This window comes from Pelophylax lessonae (genome assembly GCF_965119305.1).
Source record: "Pelophylax lessonae genome assembly, chromosome: 5".
Classification (NCBI taxonomy): Eukaryota; Metazoa; Chordata; class Amphibia; order Anura; family Ranidae; genus Pelophylax; species Pelophylax lessonae.
In genome coordinates, this window is record NC_138772.1 from 78,623,458 (window position 1) to 78,639,823 (window position 16,366).

Consider the following 16,366-nt stretch of genomic DNA (forward strand, 5'->3'; position numbering starts at 1 on the left):
GACACATTTTGATCCATGTATGGCTGGCTTAAGTGTTTCAGGATTCCCGGCAAATGTGTTTCACGATCACTTAATTACAGACAAAGGGGACTAGGGTGGATTTATGCACTGTAGCAATGTTTTTGCTCAAAATAAATTTACTTAGCAAGAAGGTGGTGCCATCTGTGTGCTCATTAAAGTTAAATTCCAGGGAAAAAATGGCCCTTACAGTGAGACTCCCCTAGCACAGCAAGATTTCAACTCTTCAACATAAAATTAACTATGATAACCTTATTTATCGCCTCCTCAGGCTTTCTCCCAGCGGCAAGAGTCACTACCAGTCCCCAAAGGCTGCTTTCAACATTCTGTTCAATGGCCATACTTTGACTTCATCATATACAATGCAGGAATAGCAGTCCTGCATTGTAAGTGAGGAAGCTGAGGGTCCACAAACAATGCTGAGTGTTGGAGACAAAAAAAGGAAACAAGAAATAATGTAAAAAAGTATAACTGCTTTTTATGTCCCCCCTTGATGAATGGAACATTTAAGCAAGGGTCACTTTCTTCCTTTTCTTCCCATCGTTCTTTTTCAATTTTGACTCCAGCATACTATTAAATTCTGCAGCAGCTCTGTTGATATTTTTGGTGATCAAAATCCTGTATATTAAATCATGGCAAAACAAATATACCATGCTTCATTTGATAAAATATAGTCTTTGAAATGCTGCTACACACTGTTAGAGTAAACCATAAAAGTGTATGGTTAATGATATCATTATTAAACAATTCATACACCAGAAGACCAACATGGAAGATTCATTTTATCTCCTCAGTTATAGGATCATCCTAAACCGTAGGTTTTTGAGCAGTGTTCATATGGGTGACATCTTGAGAAACTCTAGGATGACACCCATAAGATAGATAAGTTTGTCCCTTTTTCAGTTGCAATTTGGTTGATTCTTCCACGTATGCAATCAAGCGAAACTGATAAAAGTGTGCCATTTTCTACATCGAAGGATGAGCGGAGAGATATACTAGTCCATTGAGTACCTTCTGGCATTTGACCACCAATTTGTTGAGTAACTATGGATGGTTGTACTTGGTCACTTATCTTGGTGTTCAATGTCACCTTTATAACATTACATGAGTGGATTAATTTCAAGTTGAAAGAAACACTTACTCCGCCATTTTCGGTGAACTTAAAATATTTATGGGCAAATTGGCCAGTGGAGATGAGTTGGATAATTTTATCTTGTGGCAAATCCTGACTGAAGCTCAAGAGTTTGTTCTTAACCGCTCCTGTGGGTAATCCAGTTGCAGACACTGAAGCTGTGATAGCAGTGGAAATTGCGGTGGGAATCCATATTAAGCTTAGCATGCTGATTCCAGAGTTTTCTCCAAAATATCGAACATTGCATTGTGCAGGAGAAAGGACTTCAAAACTTATTATATCTCCAGAATTCACCTTGGCTGCACTGGATCCTGAGATAGATGTATCTCTATAATTAACACCAGACTTAAAGACCTGCATTAATTCTGAATTGGATCCATTTCTGTTGATGTAAGAAAGGAGAGTAAAACCCTCCCGCACACAGGTGGGACCCATGGAGTAGAGAGCTTGCTGAAAAACAAATTTAACAACACCAGATTCAGTAAACTTGATGCTTCTTCCATCATGAGACAAGCTGATCATGTACGGGTCAGAAACAGATATGATCCTAAATGTTGGTCTGTAGTTCGTTTGGTAATGCATTGCTGTAGACATTTGAGCACTCATGGCCACTGCACCTGTATCATGAGACAACCAAAACAAACTAAGTGGCATGTTCAAATCATAAACATGCAGGTCTTTGCTTTGATTGCAGAAATGGTTTGGGCTTTTAAGAACCACAGATAAAGTCTGGCTTGGCTCAACTTCGGCAGCAGAACTTATACTTGTGCTCTGAAAATATTTACCATCTGGCTGCTCTATCCGCGAGCCACTTAACTCGTAGCCTTCCTCACTGTTGTTGAGTTTTAAAGAAAGCTGTAGAAAATTCCTGCAGTTATGTCTTACGGCGAAGTTAAGATCAACCCATAGTAACCCATGTTGTTTGAAGACGATCTGGTTGTCATCTGGTGACAAAACTTCACACTGCATTTTTTCCCTGATCTTCAAGCTGAGACCTGGGTATATCTGGGAGTTAGCCATTTTAGGTGAGGGCACCGACAGGCCAGCAGACCATGATTCGAACAACTTGCTCTCGCTTGCCAATGTGCACACAGTATCGCTGTCTGCTGTGCATGAAAAAGCAACAACACCTTCTTCACACTCTGAGCAGGCCTGGCATTCTTGTAGCTCTTTATTGAAAAAGTATTGATCGCCACAAAGCCCCAAAGCAGCATCCTTTTCAGGAACCCCTAGGCATCTGAAGCCACCTAAAGAGAACAGAAATCATATATTAGACTCACTGTTTAGATCAGAAGTACAGCCCTAGGCAGAATTCCACAAATTAATAACATCATACTCAAAAGTGTTTATGTCACTTCGGCCACAATATCAACCATAACTGACCTTATTGTTTTTACCTGGAAAAAGAATAAAACCAATGGCTTCACAATTAAAACAATGAGTGCTGCCTGATCAGACTGGAACTCTCAGGACACAAAGGTGTACATTTATTAACTTCTTCCGGCCCGCGCTATAGCCGAAAGACGGCTACAGCGCGGGCTCTAATTTCCTGGAGGCCGTCTTTAAACGGCCTCCCAGTGACAGGCTCCCCGCGCGCTCCCGCGAGCGTGCATCGGGGAAAATCTGTGCCGGCCGTGTCCCTTGGACACAGCCAATCACAGATCGTGGTGAATGGCCAATCACAGCGGCCATTTACCACGTGATCGGACCATGCAATGAGAGATGATCTCATATGTAAACATATGAGATCATCTCTCATCACCAGCTCTCCTTCCTCACACAGAGACTGCAGTGTGAGGAAGAGGAGAGCCGATCGGCGGTAAGGGGACACAGATGAATGTAATCAGGGCACTAATCACTAGTGCCCTGATTACACAAGAGGGAAAAAAATGCCATAAGTGCCCACAGTGCCCGCCATCAGTGCCCCCCATCAGTGCCCAAAATCAGTGCCCATAGTGCTGCCAGTTAGTGCCCATCAGTGCCTGCTCATCTAGGCACTGATGGGCTCTGACTAGCAGCACTATGGGCACTGAGTGTGGGCACTGATGGTGCTGCCCATCAGTGCTCATCAGTGCCGCCCATCAGTGCCACCCGTCAGTGTCCATCAGTGCCACCCATCAGTGTCCATCAGCGCCACCTCTCAGTGCCCATCAGTGCCGCCTCTCAGTGCCCGTCAGTGCCGCCTGTCAGTGCCGCCTCACAGTGCCCAGCAGTGCCACCTCTCAGTGCCCAGCAGTGCCACCTCTCAGTGCTCATCAGTGCCGCCTATCAGTGCTCATCAGTGCCACCTATCAGTGCCACCTATCAGTGCTCATCAGTGCGGCATATTAGTACCTCCTCATCAGTGCCACCTCATCAATGCCCATAAGTGCCACCTCATCAGTGCCCATAAGTGCCACCTCATCAGTACCCATCAGTGCAGCCTATCAGTGCCCATCAGTGCCGCCTCATCAGCGCACATCAGTGAAGGAGAAAAATGTATTTATTTTCAAAATTTACTCACAGAAAATAAGAAAAACTTTTTTTTTTCAAAATTTTCTGTCATTTTTCTTTTTTTTTTTGTAAGAAATAAAAAACCCAGAGGTGATTAAATACCACCAAAAGAAAGCTCTATTTGTGTGAAAAAAATGATAAAAATTTCACATGGGTACAGTGTAGCATGACCGCGCAATTGTCATTCAAAGTGTGAGAGCGCTGAAAGCTGAAAATTGGCCTGGGCAGGAAGGGGGTAAAAGTGCCCAGTAGGCAAGTGGTTAAAGGGAGATAAGCTGTGACAGTTGCTATTGCTGCTTATCTCAGCTGTCAAGCGGTTTCAAGCTGCGCTGAGGAGTGGAAATGACGTTTTCTGCTTCTCCTCACAGCTGAGTGAGAAATTGCCACTGCACTCAATACAAATGGGCAGTTTAATAAGGTGTGCACAAACACTGTGCAAAAGTTTTAGGCAGATGTGAAGAAATGCTGTAAAGTAATAAAGCTTTCAAAAATATATGTTTAATTGTTTCTTTTTATCAATTTACAAAAAGCGAGCAAACTGAAAAAACATCTAAATAAAATCAATATTTGGTGTTACTACCCTTTGGCTTCAAACCAGCATCAGTTCATACACTTGCACACTTTGTACATTTGCACAAAGTCAGAGATTTTGTAGAAAAATGGCAGCAGGTGCTCTGAACTGAGGAATCAAAATTTTAAATTTGGCTGAAGTAGGAGGCTGTTTGTTTGCCAAAGGACTGGAGAGCGGTCCAATATTGATTGTCTGCAGGCAACAGTGAAGCATAGTGGAGGTTCCTTGGAAGTTGGGAGCTGCATTTCTGTGAGATTCTGGAGATTTGGTCAGGAGGATTAATGGTGTCCTCAATGCTGAGAAATACAGGCAGATACTTATCCATCAAGTCGTACCATCAGGAAGGAGTGTGATTCACCCCAAATTTATTCTGCAGCAGGACAATGACCCCAAACATAAAGTCCTTGAAGTGGGAATAGAAGGATTTGAGGCAGCCTACATCCACAGAAGATCTGTGGTTAGTTCTCCAAGATGTTTGGAACAACCTAGCTGCTGTGTTCCTTTAAAAAAATTATGTGCAAGTGTACATAGAAGAATTAATACTGTTTTGAAGACATGGTCACACCAAATATTGATTTAATTTGCGATTTTTCTGTTCATTTATTTCCGTTTTGTTATCTGTTAAAAATAATCTATTAACACTCCTGTCTCTAAAAGCATTCATAACGTTACAGCATTTTTCACACATGCCTAAAACTTTGAGGGTGACCCTGTATGTATGTATATATATATATATATATATATATATATATATATATATATATATATATTGTAACAGGACGTCAAGTAAATGTGACAGGAAGTCAGGTAAATCTGTGAGTGTTGTCACAGATCGGAGATACAATTCACCAATTACTATAGGGTGTCGGCTGCAGAAGCCAGCAGAAATGTCTAAAGACGTTGAACAGACTTCAGCTGTTCGGAATGAGGAAGTTAAGGCTTCTATAATTTGTCCAAAGGAAGTCTAAGGATTGCTGCCTCCGGAAGCTGTCTCCTGAAGCTGTGTGAGCTGGGTAGAGGAGGACAGTCAGATATGTGCCTCCCGACAAGCTGTGTGAGCATGGGAGAAGACCCCCTGAAGTGATGTGCGCTAAGGAGGGTAACCAGTTGTGAAGACTTCTCAAGGTGAGAAAACAAACTATTTCTATGTGGAAGAAATAAAGGAATGTTTGCCATGTGAAGAGACAAGCAAAGGGACATTCTCAATGTGAAGAGTAAAGGGACATGTTCAATGGACATTTGTTGTAGGAAGATAAAACATGGACTATTGAATGTACGCTGTAGGATAAGAAAGTCTGCCCAACAGTAGGTTGGAGACAGACTCTTAGGTAGGTTCCAGTGTGAGAAGGTAGCCGCCCACAGAGGCAAGGATTTATTTTGGTGTTTTATTTTATTTTGCTGGTTTTGACGCTTGCAGTCTGGTGAAGAAAATTGCATTAATAAACCAAACTGTTGTTTGCAACCACTTCTCGGATATCTTCTTATGAAAACGCACCCCCCCAAGGGGTCATCCACGCCTACCACTGAGCTAATCCCTTACAATATATATATATATATAGCACCCTCCTAGGTAGGTGCTAGTGAGAGAGTATAGTTTTGAGCCTTGTCTGCTTACCAGAAGGGCTGCAGGTAAATCGATATTGTTCTCTGCCTACTAGATAGCAGGACTGGCTAGTAAGGTCTGCTCGTTGTGCCTAATATGCGATTCATTGTGTCTAGAGAGAGTTTCACACTGGTCCAATAGGAAGGCATGTTGGACATTGTGAGGAAACCTGATGAATGGATGCATAGGCTTTGATAAAGTCCTGGTGATTGGCAGAGGGCAGGTTGCCTCAGTACTTAACCGGTTGCCGACTGCGCACAGTATATTTACTGCGACAGTCAGCCCCGGCCAGGCAGAGTGACGTAGATCTACGTCACTCGCCTGTCACTGGGATTTGAGCTAATAGCGGGCGAGCGCGCGCCCTCGGCTCGTTCAGGGAGGAGTGCGGGTGTGTGACACACTACGATCGCCGGTACAGCGGGAGAAAGGCAGAACGGCTTATGTAAACAAGCCGCCTGTCATTCTCCCCTGTGTAAAAATGGAGATCAGACGGTTCTACTATGTAGAACCGTTGATCTCTGTTTTTACACTAGTAGACCTGTCCCACTACAGTTAGAATCGCGCCCCTAGGATACACTTAACCCCTCCCTGTCCAATACAGTTAACCCCTTCCCTGCCAGTGTCATTTTTACAGTAACAGTGCATATGTATAGCACTGATTACTGCAGTAATGTCACTGGTACCCCCAAAAGTGTCAAAAATGTCAGTCAAGGGTCCGATCTGTCCGCCGCAATGTCGCAGTACCGCAAAAAAAAATCGCAGATTGCCGCCATTACTCGTTAAAAAAAAAAAACACCAAAAATGACAAAAATCTTTCCCTTTGTTAGTAAACGCGATAACTTTTGCTCAAACCAATCAAAATACGCTTTTTGCGATTTTTTTTTTTTTAACCAAACATATGTAGCATAAAACAATTTGGCCGAAAATGTTAAAAAATTTTGATTTTTACATTTTTTTGGGGGGGAATTTCATATAAAAAAAGTGAAAAATATTGTTATTTTTGCAAAAATTACGCTCTTATTTTGTTTATAGCGCATGATCAAAAAATCGCACAGGTGATCAAATACCACCAAAAGAAAGCTCTGTTTGTGGGAAAAAAAGGACGTGAAATTAGTACAGCGTCGCACGACCGCGCAATTGTCCGTTAAAGTCACGCAGTAAAAAATCGCTAAAAAACCCTGGTCAGGAAGGGGGTAAAATCTTCCGGGGCTTAAGTGGTTAAAGATAATTTCATGCTCACCAAGTCATCTTAGGAAAGATACTTAATTCCCAAATTCACCTATAGTGGCAGGGTGAATCAACAGCCTGGCTGTACATGAAGATAGAAGTCCTCTAATATTGTGCATAGTTTATTCGGAGTATCCCACTTTTCCCTTCTCCCATCCCTAATTTATAATAAACCACATAACAACCAAATACCCCTGGACTAGTTATTGGAGCGAGCCAAGGAGGAGAAGTGGAAAACTGTTCATGTCAAGGTTGCTGCTGGTAACTCAGGGGGGACCCGAAAAGTGTGAAATCTGGCAGTTCTTACGGGGGGCAGTGCTACATTTTGGGGCGTCGACCAGGATACGCCCCTGGGTTACAGCAATGGTTGCTAACAGCAGCGGCCAGGCAGTCCCCCTAAACAATTCAATGCTTTTCCCAAGTAATGTGCTGGAGTGAAGAAAGTAATGTCTGCTCTACAGTGACCAGTGAAAGTGTACTGACAAGTTGTGTTTGCAACGGTGGTTGCTACGGGCAACGAACTAACATTTACCCATGAAACAGTATGTTTTCTATCTTCATGTACAGCCAGGCTGTTGATTCACCCTGCCACTATAGGTGAATTTGGGAATTAAATCTCTTTCCTAAGATGACTTGGTGAGCTTGTAATTATCTTCAGGATACTCTCTCTAGCATCCTCTTTCTATCCACCGCCGACACCCATCCACTGACTATCCTACAAATGGGGTGGCCCCCCTCAGGTCAGGCCCCTCGACACGAGTCCCTGTACTCACAATACTGTGGTCCCAGGGTCTTCTTAGGTCAAGTCATCTTAGGAAAGAAACTTAATTCCCAAATTCACCTATAGTGGCAGGGTGAATCAACAGCCTGGCTGTACATAAAGATTGAATTAACTATGCACAATATTAGAGGACTTCTATCACAGAATAATACATGCATAACAATATACATGATATTCTAGAGGAATAGGTAAGTTCAGTTCTCTCAGCCCTGGGTGCATTAATTTAGCTAAAATTTCTTGGGTGCGCCTATTTTCTAATTAGTTCTAAAATTCTGGAACCAAAACAAACAGCTGGAACTAGTAAACAAATGTGAGCCAAAGGGATACCAAAGGATATTTTTTATACTGAGCTTCCATCACGGAACACAGAAAAATCCATTAAACACCCTAAGAAGTATCACTCCACACGAAAGAAGATAAAAAAATTGCCAGCTAAAATATCTCTGATCATTACTAGCACTTCTGTATTATAACAACATTTGCAAAGCAATCTGGGCACCCCAATAGTAAAAAGTAACTTTACTAATACCATCCAAAAATGATCAAGGCCAATTGTATACAAGGTACAAACACATGAAACAAAAGAAAAAAAACATATTCAATACATCTCTGAATCATTTCACCATGTTTTATTCTTTAAAAAACTACTGAAATGATATACAGTATCTCACAAAAGTGAGTACACCCCTCACATTTTTGTAAATATTTTATTATATCTTTTCATGTGACAGCACTGAAGAAATCAGACTTTGCTACAATGTAAAGTAGTGAGTGTACAGCTTGTATAACAGTGTACATTTTCTGTCCCCTCAAAATAACTCAATCCACAGCCATTAATGTCTAAACCACTGGCAACAAAAGTGAGTACACCCCTACGTAAAAATTTCCAAATTGGGCCCAATTAGCCATCCCCCCCCCCCCGGTGTCATGTGACTCGTTAGTGTTAAAAGGTCTCAGGTGTGAATGGGGAGCAGGTGTGTTAGATTTGGTGTTATCGCTCTCACTCTCTCATACTGGTCACTGGAAGTTCAACATGGCACCACATGGCAAAGAACTTTCTGAGGATCTCAAAGAAAGAATTGTTGCTCTACATAAAGATGGCCTTGGCTAAAGATGATTGTCAAGACCCTGAAACTGAGCCACAGCACAGTCGCCAAGACCAAACAGAGGTTTAATAGGACAGGTTCCACTCAGAACATGCCTTGCCATGGTTGACAAAAGAAGTTGAGTGTACATGCTCAGCGTCAAATCCAGAGGTTGTCTTTGGGAAATAGACATATAAGTGCTGCCAGCATTGCTGCAGAGATTGAAGTGGTGGGGGGGGGGGGTCAGCCTGTCAGTGCTAAGACCACACGCAACAGACTGCATTAAATTGGTCTGCATGGCTGTCGTCCCAGAAGGAAACCTCTATTAAAGAAGATGCACAAGAAAGCCCGCAAACAGTTTGCTGAAGATAAGCAGACTAAGGACATGGATTACTGGAACCATGTCCTGTGGTCTGATGAGACCAAGATAAACTTATTTGGTTCAGATGATGTCAAGAGTGTGTGGCCACAACCAGGTGAGGAGTACAAAGACAAGTGTGTCTTGCCTACAGTCAAGCATGGTGGTGGGAGTGTCATGGTCTGGGGCTGCTAACACAGGGGAGCTACAGTTCATTGAGGGAACTATGAATGCCAACATGTACTGTAACATACTGAAGCCGAGCATGATCCCCTCCCTTCAGAGACTGGGCCTCAGGGCAGTATTCCAACATGATAACTACCCCAAACACACCACCAAGCCAACCACTGTCTTGCTAAAGAAGCTTAGGGTAAAGGTAATGAACTGGCCAAGCTTGTCTCTAGACCTAAACCCTATTGAGCATCTGTGGGGCATCCTCAGATGGAAGGTGGAGGAGCGCAAGGTCTCTAACATCCACCAGCTCCGTGATGCTATCATGGAAGAGTGGAAGAGGACTTCAGTGGCAACCATAGAAGCTCTGATGAACTCCATGCCCAAGAGGGTTAAGGCAGTGCTGGAAAATAATGGTGGCCACACAATATACTGACACTTTGAGTCCAATTTGGACATTGTCACTTAGGGGTGTACTCACTTTTGTTGCCAGCAATTTAGACATGATTGGCTGTGTGTTGAGTTATTTTTAGTGGACAGCAAATTTACACTGTTATACAAGCTGTACACACACTACTTTGTAACTGTAATTTCTGTGTTGTCACATGAAAAGATATAATAAAATATTTACAAAAATGTGAGGGGTGTACTCACTTTGGTGAGGTACTGCACCTGTTGATTTGCCAAAAATCAGTTGGGTTTCTGTTTGAGTTACCAACACTGCCTCTGCTGCACTGAAATCCCAATCAGTGTTGTCAGCCTGTAGGCAGGTGCCTAGTTATTTGTATTTTTCTACAAAAGGGTTAATGGTTGGTAATTCAGAGGTTCATGTTGAGATTTGATCTGCCTTCTCTCTCATATACGTGAGATGTAGTCACTTATAAAGACTTGGTTTACCTACTGTGTACCACCTTTTCTTTAAGCCAAACCCAAACACTTTAACGGCTCATGGAAATTTTTTTTTTCGTAGTACGCATGTACAGTTTCATGTACACTATAGGATTGTAAAAGGCATGGGACACCTCTGGGTGCCCCAAGGAGAATTGTAATGTGGCAAACATAGCGCCCTGCAGTGAGAAATGGGTATGGGAAAATTGCGTTAACAGTGGGAGGAGCTTAAAGTGGCATGGTTAATGAAAACAAAAGCATTCTTGTTCCTATAAAATATGCTTAGATTGCTGTGCCACAAGTAAGAGTCTCACAGACCCTTTGTCACTTTCGACAGGTGTAGTGCAACCCATCCAAATTAATGGGGTGCTTTGTAAATGCCCTGCAACTGCATGCAATGCACTTGGTTTCTGTGTGCTGGTGCAGGGATCAAGGTGTTAAAGCAGGCAATAAGGAGGGGATACAAAGTCTCCTTACTGCCTGTCAAATGCTCTCTGAACACGGATTGCTCTTCAGAGATCAAAGCGTGTGAGAATGAGCCCTAAATGAGCCCATACAGTGTGTGCTGCAGAGCACAGTGCACAGGTGCCATTGTTCTGTTGGTTATGTTTTTTTTTAAACCTGGAAAAATAGAGAAGGACCTGATTTCTCATGAATCATCAAACCATTTACAATGAAAATAAGCGTGTTTACGTGTAGTGCGCTGTGGCATGAGCGAGTCCTTAACTCAATCAGCAAGACTGGAACTGACAATCTGATCACTTTGGTTCATCAATCTACAGGATCCACAAGACATAACACTTATCACTTGACCTGCCAGTCAGAAATAGTGATGAGGAAAAGTTTGTTCGAACAAGCAAACTCCATTGAAGTCTATGGGACTCGAATGTCAAAAATCAAACGGCCTCATTTTGAAGGCTTAACTGCAAGTTATTGCTCCAAAAAAGTGTATGGGGGATCCGGGTACTGACCTGGGGAACATGTAGTAAGTTTTTAAAAATTATAGTTTTTAAAGGAGCAGTGATTAACTGATTTTAATGCGGCTTATAGTGAGACTATAAAAATGAAAAATTCCTTTAAATATTGTTCCTGGGGGGTCACCTTAATTTGCCTGTAAAGTAGCGCATCTGTACGATGTATGTAGCCTGCTGCAGCAATACTGACATTTCTAAAGGAAAAAATGTCATATACAACTATACATACAAATTTCAAATCACATGAACTTGTCATACAGGTGCAGGAAAATCGGGCCTTGGTTGTTGGTGGTGCCTGAACACTGCAACCCCTCGCAGTTACTCTTGCTGGGCGCAGGAACAGGCCCTGCTGGTAGAAATTCCACACCAATTTGAAATCGCATGTGCTTGTCATACAGGTGCAGAAAAATTGGGGCTTGGTTGTGGGTGGTGCCTGAACACCACAACCCTTCAAAGTCACTCTTGCTGTGCACAGGGACAGGCCCTGCTGCTAAAAATTCCATACAAATTTGAAATCGCATGTACTTGCTATACAGGTGCAGAAAAATTGGGCCTTGGTTGCTGGTGGTGCCTGAGCACCGCAACCCCTCACAGTTACTCTTGCTGGGTGCAGGAACAGGCCCTGCTGGTAAAAACTCCATACCAATTTGAAATCGCATTTAATTGTCATACAGGTGCAGAAAAATTGGGCCTTGGTTGTTGGTGGTGCCTGAACACCGCAACCCATCGCAGTTATTCTTGCTGGGTGCAATTTTAAGTTGGCAAAGATCAAGTGCTGTATGTGTTCTTATCAGTGATCTAGTGGGGGCGCTGTGCTGTCATCTGACCTGGCCAAGGGTGGGTGTCAGCTATGGTAACCTGCTGGAGTGATGGGGACCTGGAAGGTTAGTATCGGCAGGAATTGAAATTTAAATTGGGCCTTTGGTTTTGGTGGTGCCTGAACACTGTAACCCTCACAGTTACTCTTGCTGGGCGCAGAAACGGTACCTGCTGGTAAGAATTCCATAAAAATTTGAAATCACATGTACTTGTCATACAGGTGCCAAAAATTGGGCCTTTGCTGATGGTGGTGCCTGAACACCATAACCAACTTCTCACAGTTATTCTTGCTGGGCGCAGGAACGGGACCTGCTGGTAAGAATTCCATACAAATTTGAAATCTCATGTGTTTGTCATACAGGTGCCAAAATTGGGTCTTTGCTGTTTGTGGTGCCTAAACACCATAACCCCTCACAGTTACTCTTGCTAGGCGCAGGGACGGGACCTGCTGGTAAGAATTCCATACAAATTTGAAATTGAATGTACTTGTCATACAGGTGGCAAAAATTGCACCTTTGCTGTTGGTGGTGCCTGAACACCGTAACTAACCCCTCACAGTTACCCTTGCTGGGTGCAGGAACGGGACCTGCTGGTAAGAATTCCATACAAATTTGAAATCTCATGTACTTGTCATACAGTTGGCAAAAAATTGGGCCTTTGGTGTTGGTGGTGCCTGAACACATTAACCCCTCACAGCTAGTGTTGAGCGAACACGGACTGTATTATTCGTGTTCGTACCGAATAATTGGATTTTTTTTACCCGAACACGGACACGGACACTTTACTGTATGTTCGGGTAAAAATCCGTGTTCGGTCGTTTTATTTCCGGGTTTTGCATGCTTTGGCGCTCTTTTCATGGCGGGCTTTCAACAGCCAATCAACAATCGTTTAACTGGTGTGCCTTAAGCCATCCCAGCCATGCCTGCAAATGTCTTAGTAGCTGTGATTGGCCGTCTGAAGCATGTGACCAAGTCTTTATAAGTTCGAGGCAGCCGCCGCAGCAGCGTCATTCTGCTGCTTAGCTAAGGGACAGAGCACACATCAATGTGCTGGCTGCTGATTAGGGAAAGATAGGCAGGAAAAAACCATTTGTGTCCGGATAGAATTGAGGGACAGGTCGGAGTGTTTAGGCAGGGCGAGTTGTAGGCATTTTAGGGATAGAGTCTGCTGAATTATAGGGTCAGTGTCTTCTACAAACTACAATCAATATTGCTTTGTGGGGGGTGGGGTGAATCTGCACTCAATCCTGATCTACGATCTCTTCTCAATCCTGTTAGGGACAGAGTCTGCTGAATTTTAGGGAAACTGTGTTCTACAAACTACAATCGATATTGCTGTGTGGTGTGGGATTGGAGATAGGCAGGTGTCAGTGATCCACATCCATTTTTCTGTGTGTGAGCTGCAGTGAACACAATCTTTTTGGGCTGCAGTGAACACAATCTTTTTGGGCTGCAGTGAACACAATCTTTTTGGGCTGCAGTGAACACAATCTTTTTGGGGTGCAGTGAACAAAATCTTTTTGGGGTGCAGTGAACACAATCCTTTTTGGTGTGCAGTGAACACAATCTTTGTGGGGTGCAGTGAACAAAATCCTTTGTGGGGTGCAGTGAACACAATCTTTTTGGGGTGCAGTGAACAAAATCCTTTTTGGGGTGCAGTGAACAACATCCTTTTTGGGGTGCAGTGAACACAATCTTTTTGGGGTGCAGTGAACAAAATCCTTTGTGGGGTGCAGTGAACACAATCTTTTTGGGGTGCAGTGAACACAATCTTTTTGGGGTGGAGTGAACAACATCCTTTTTGGGGTGCAGTGAACAAAATCCTTTTTGGGGTGCAGTGAACAAAATCATTTTTGGGGTGCAGTGAACACAATCTTTTTGGGGTGCAGTGAACACAATCTTTGTGGGGTGCAGTGAACACAATCTTTTTGGGGTGGAGTGAACAACATCCTTTTTGGGGTGCAGTGAACAACATCCTTTTTGGGGTGCAGTGAACACAATCTTTTTGGGGTGCAGTGAACACAATCTTTGTGGGGTACAGTGAACAGAATCTTTGTGGGGTGCAGTGAACACAATCTTTGGGGGGTACAGTGAACACAATCTTTTTGGGGTGCAGTGAACACAATCTTTGTGGGGTGCAGTGAACACAATCTTTTTGGGGTGGAGTGAACAAAATCATTTTTGGGGTGCAGTGAACAACATCCTTTTTGGGGTGCAGTGATCAAAATCCTTTTTGGGGTGCAGTGAACACAATCTTTTTGGGGTGCAGTGAACAAAATCCTTTGTGGGGTGCAGTGAACAGAATCTTTGTGGGGTGCAGTGAACACAATCTTTGGGGGGGTACAGTGAACACAATCTTTTTGGGGTGCAGTGAACACAATCTTTGTGGGGTACAGTGAACAGAATCTTTGTGGGGTGCAGTGAACACAATCTTTGGGGGGTACAGTGAACACAATCTTTTTGGGGTGCAGTGAACACAATCTTTGGGGGGTACAGTGAACACAATCTTTTTGGGGTGCAGTGAACACAATCTTTGTGGGGTGCAGTGAACACAATCTTTGGGGGGGTACAGTGAACACAATCTTTTTGGGGTGCAGTGAACAACATCCTTTTAGGGTGCAGTGAACACAATCTTTGTGGGGTGCAGTGAACAACATCCTTTTAGGGTGCAGTGAACACAATCTTTGTGGGGTACAGTGAACAGAATCTTTGTGGGGTGCAGTGAACACAATCTTTGGGGGGTACAGTGAACACAATCTTTGTGAGGTGCAGTGAACACAATCTTTGTGGGGTGCAGTGAACACAATCATTGTGGGGTGCAGTGAACTCAATCTTTGTGGGGTACAGTGAACACAATCTCATACTTCTGAAGATTTGAGGGTGCTGCCTGTTCCATACTCCCCCTACTCCTCATCTAGCCTTTTAGGGGTACAAACAATAGTAATTGGGGCCTAGTGTGGTTGTGTACGTGTGATATACATACACTTTTTTTGGATCATATTTTCTATTCCGCTATTTAATCAAAAACCTTTGGGGATCAGTTAAATTGGGGGATAGTCTGTGTTGGTACGTGTGAGAGAGATCCACCTTTCCAAGTTGTTGGGGTTCATCTCATACTTCTGAAGGTTTGAGGGTGCTGCCTGTTCCATACTCCCCCTACTCCTAGCCTTTTAGGGGTACAAACAATAGTAATTGGGGCCTAGTGTGGTTGTGTACGTGTGATATACATACACTTTTTTTGGATCATATTTTCTATTCCGCTATTTAATCAAAAACCTTTGGGGATCAGTTAAATTGGGGGATAGTCTGTGTTGGTACGTGTGAGAGAGATCCACCTTTCCAAGTTGTTGGGGTTCATCTCATACTTCTGAAGGTTTGAGGGTGCTGCCTGTTCCATACCCCCCCTACTCCTCATCTAGCCTTTTAGGGGTACAAACAATAGTAATTGGGGCCTAGTGTGGTTGTGTACGTGTGATATACATACACTTTTTTTGGATCATATTTTCTATTCCGCTATTTAATCAAAAACCTTTGGGGATCAGTTAAATTGGGGGATAGTCTGTGTTGGTACGTGTGAGAGAGATCCACCTTTCCAAGTTGTTGGGGTTCATCTCATACTTCTGAAGGTTTGAGGGTGCTGCCTGTTCCATACTCCCCCTACTCCTCATCTAGCCTTTTAGGGGTACAAACAATAGTAATTGGGGCCCAGTGTGGTTGTGTACGTGTGATATACATACACTTTTTTTGGATCATATTTTCTATTCCGCTATTTAATCAAAAACCTTTGGGGATCAGTTAAATTGGGGGATAGTCTGTGTTGGTACGTGTGAGAGAGATCCACCTTTCCAAGTTGTTGGGGTTCATCTCATACTTCTGAAGGTTTGAGGGTGCTGCCTGTTCCATACTCCCCCTACTCCTCATCTAGCCTTTTAGGGGTACAAACAATAGTAATTGGGGCCCAGTGTGGTTGTGTACGTGTGATATACATACACTTTTTTTGGATCATATTTTCTATTCCGCTATTTAATCAAAAACCTTTGGGGATCAGTTAAATTGGGGGATAGTCTGTGTTGGTACGTGTGAGAGAGATCCACCTTTCCAAGTTGTTGGGGTTCATCTCATACTTCTGAAGGTTTGAGGGTGCTGCCTGTTCCATACCCCCCCTACTCCTCATCTAGCCTTTTAGGGGTACAAACAATAGTAATTGGGGCCTAGTGTGGTTGTGTACGTGTGATATACATACACTT

The 16,366-nt window shown here is 43.2% G+C and overlaps 1 protein-coding gene across 1 annotated transcript in view; it reads right to left on the reverse strand.

The window, feature by feature from the left end:
- Positions 1-528: 528 nt before the first annotated feature.
- Positions 529-16,366, reverse strand: part of LOC309556781 (uncharacterized protein) — a gene marked incomplete at its 5' end in the record, with an annotated part of 73,928 nt that continues 58,090 nt past the window's right edge. The window contains 1 exon segment of the mRNA XM_082259278.1: positions 529-2,397. Coding sequence (XP_082115404.1) covers positions 878-2,397 — 1,520 coding nt within the window. The 3' untranslated portion in view covers positions 529-877.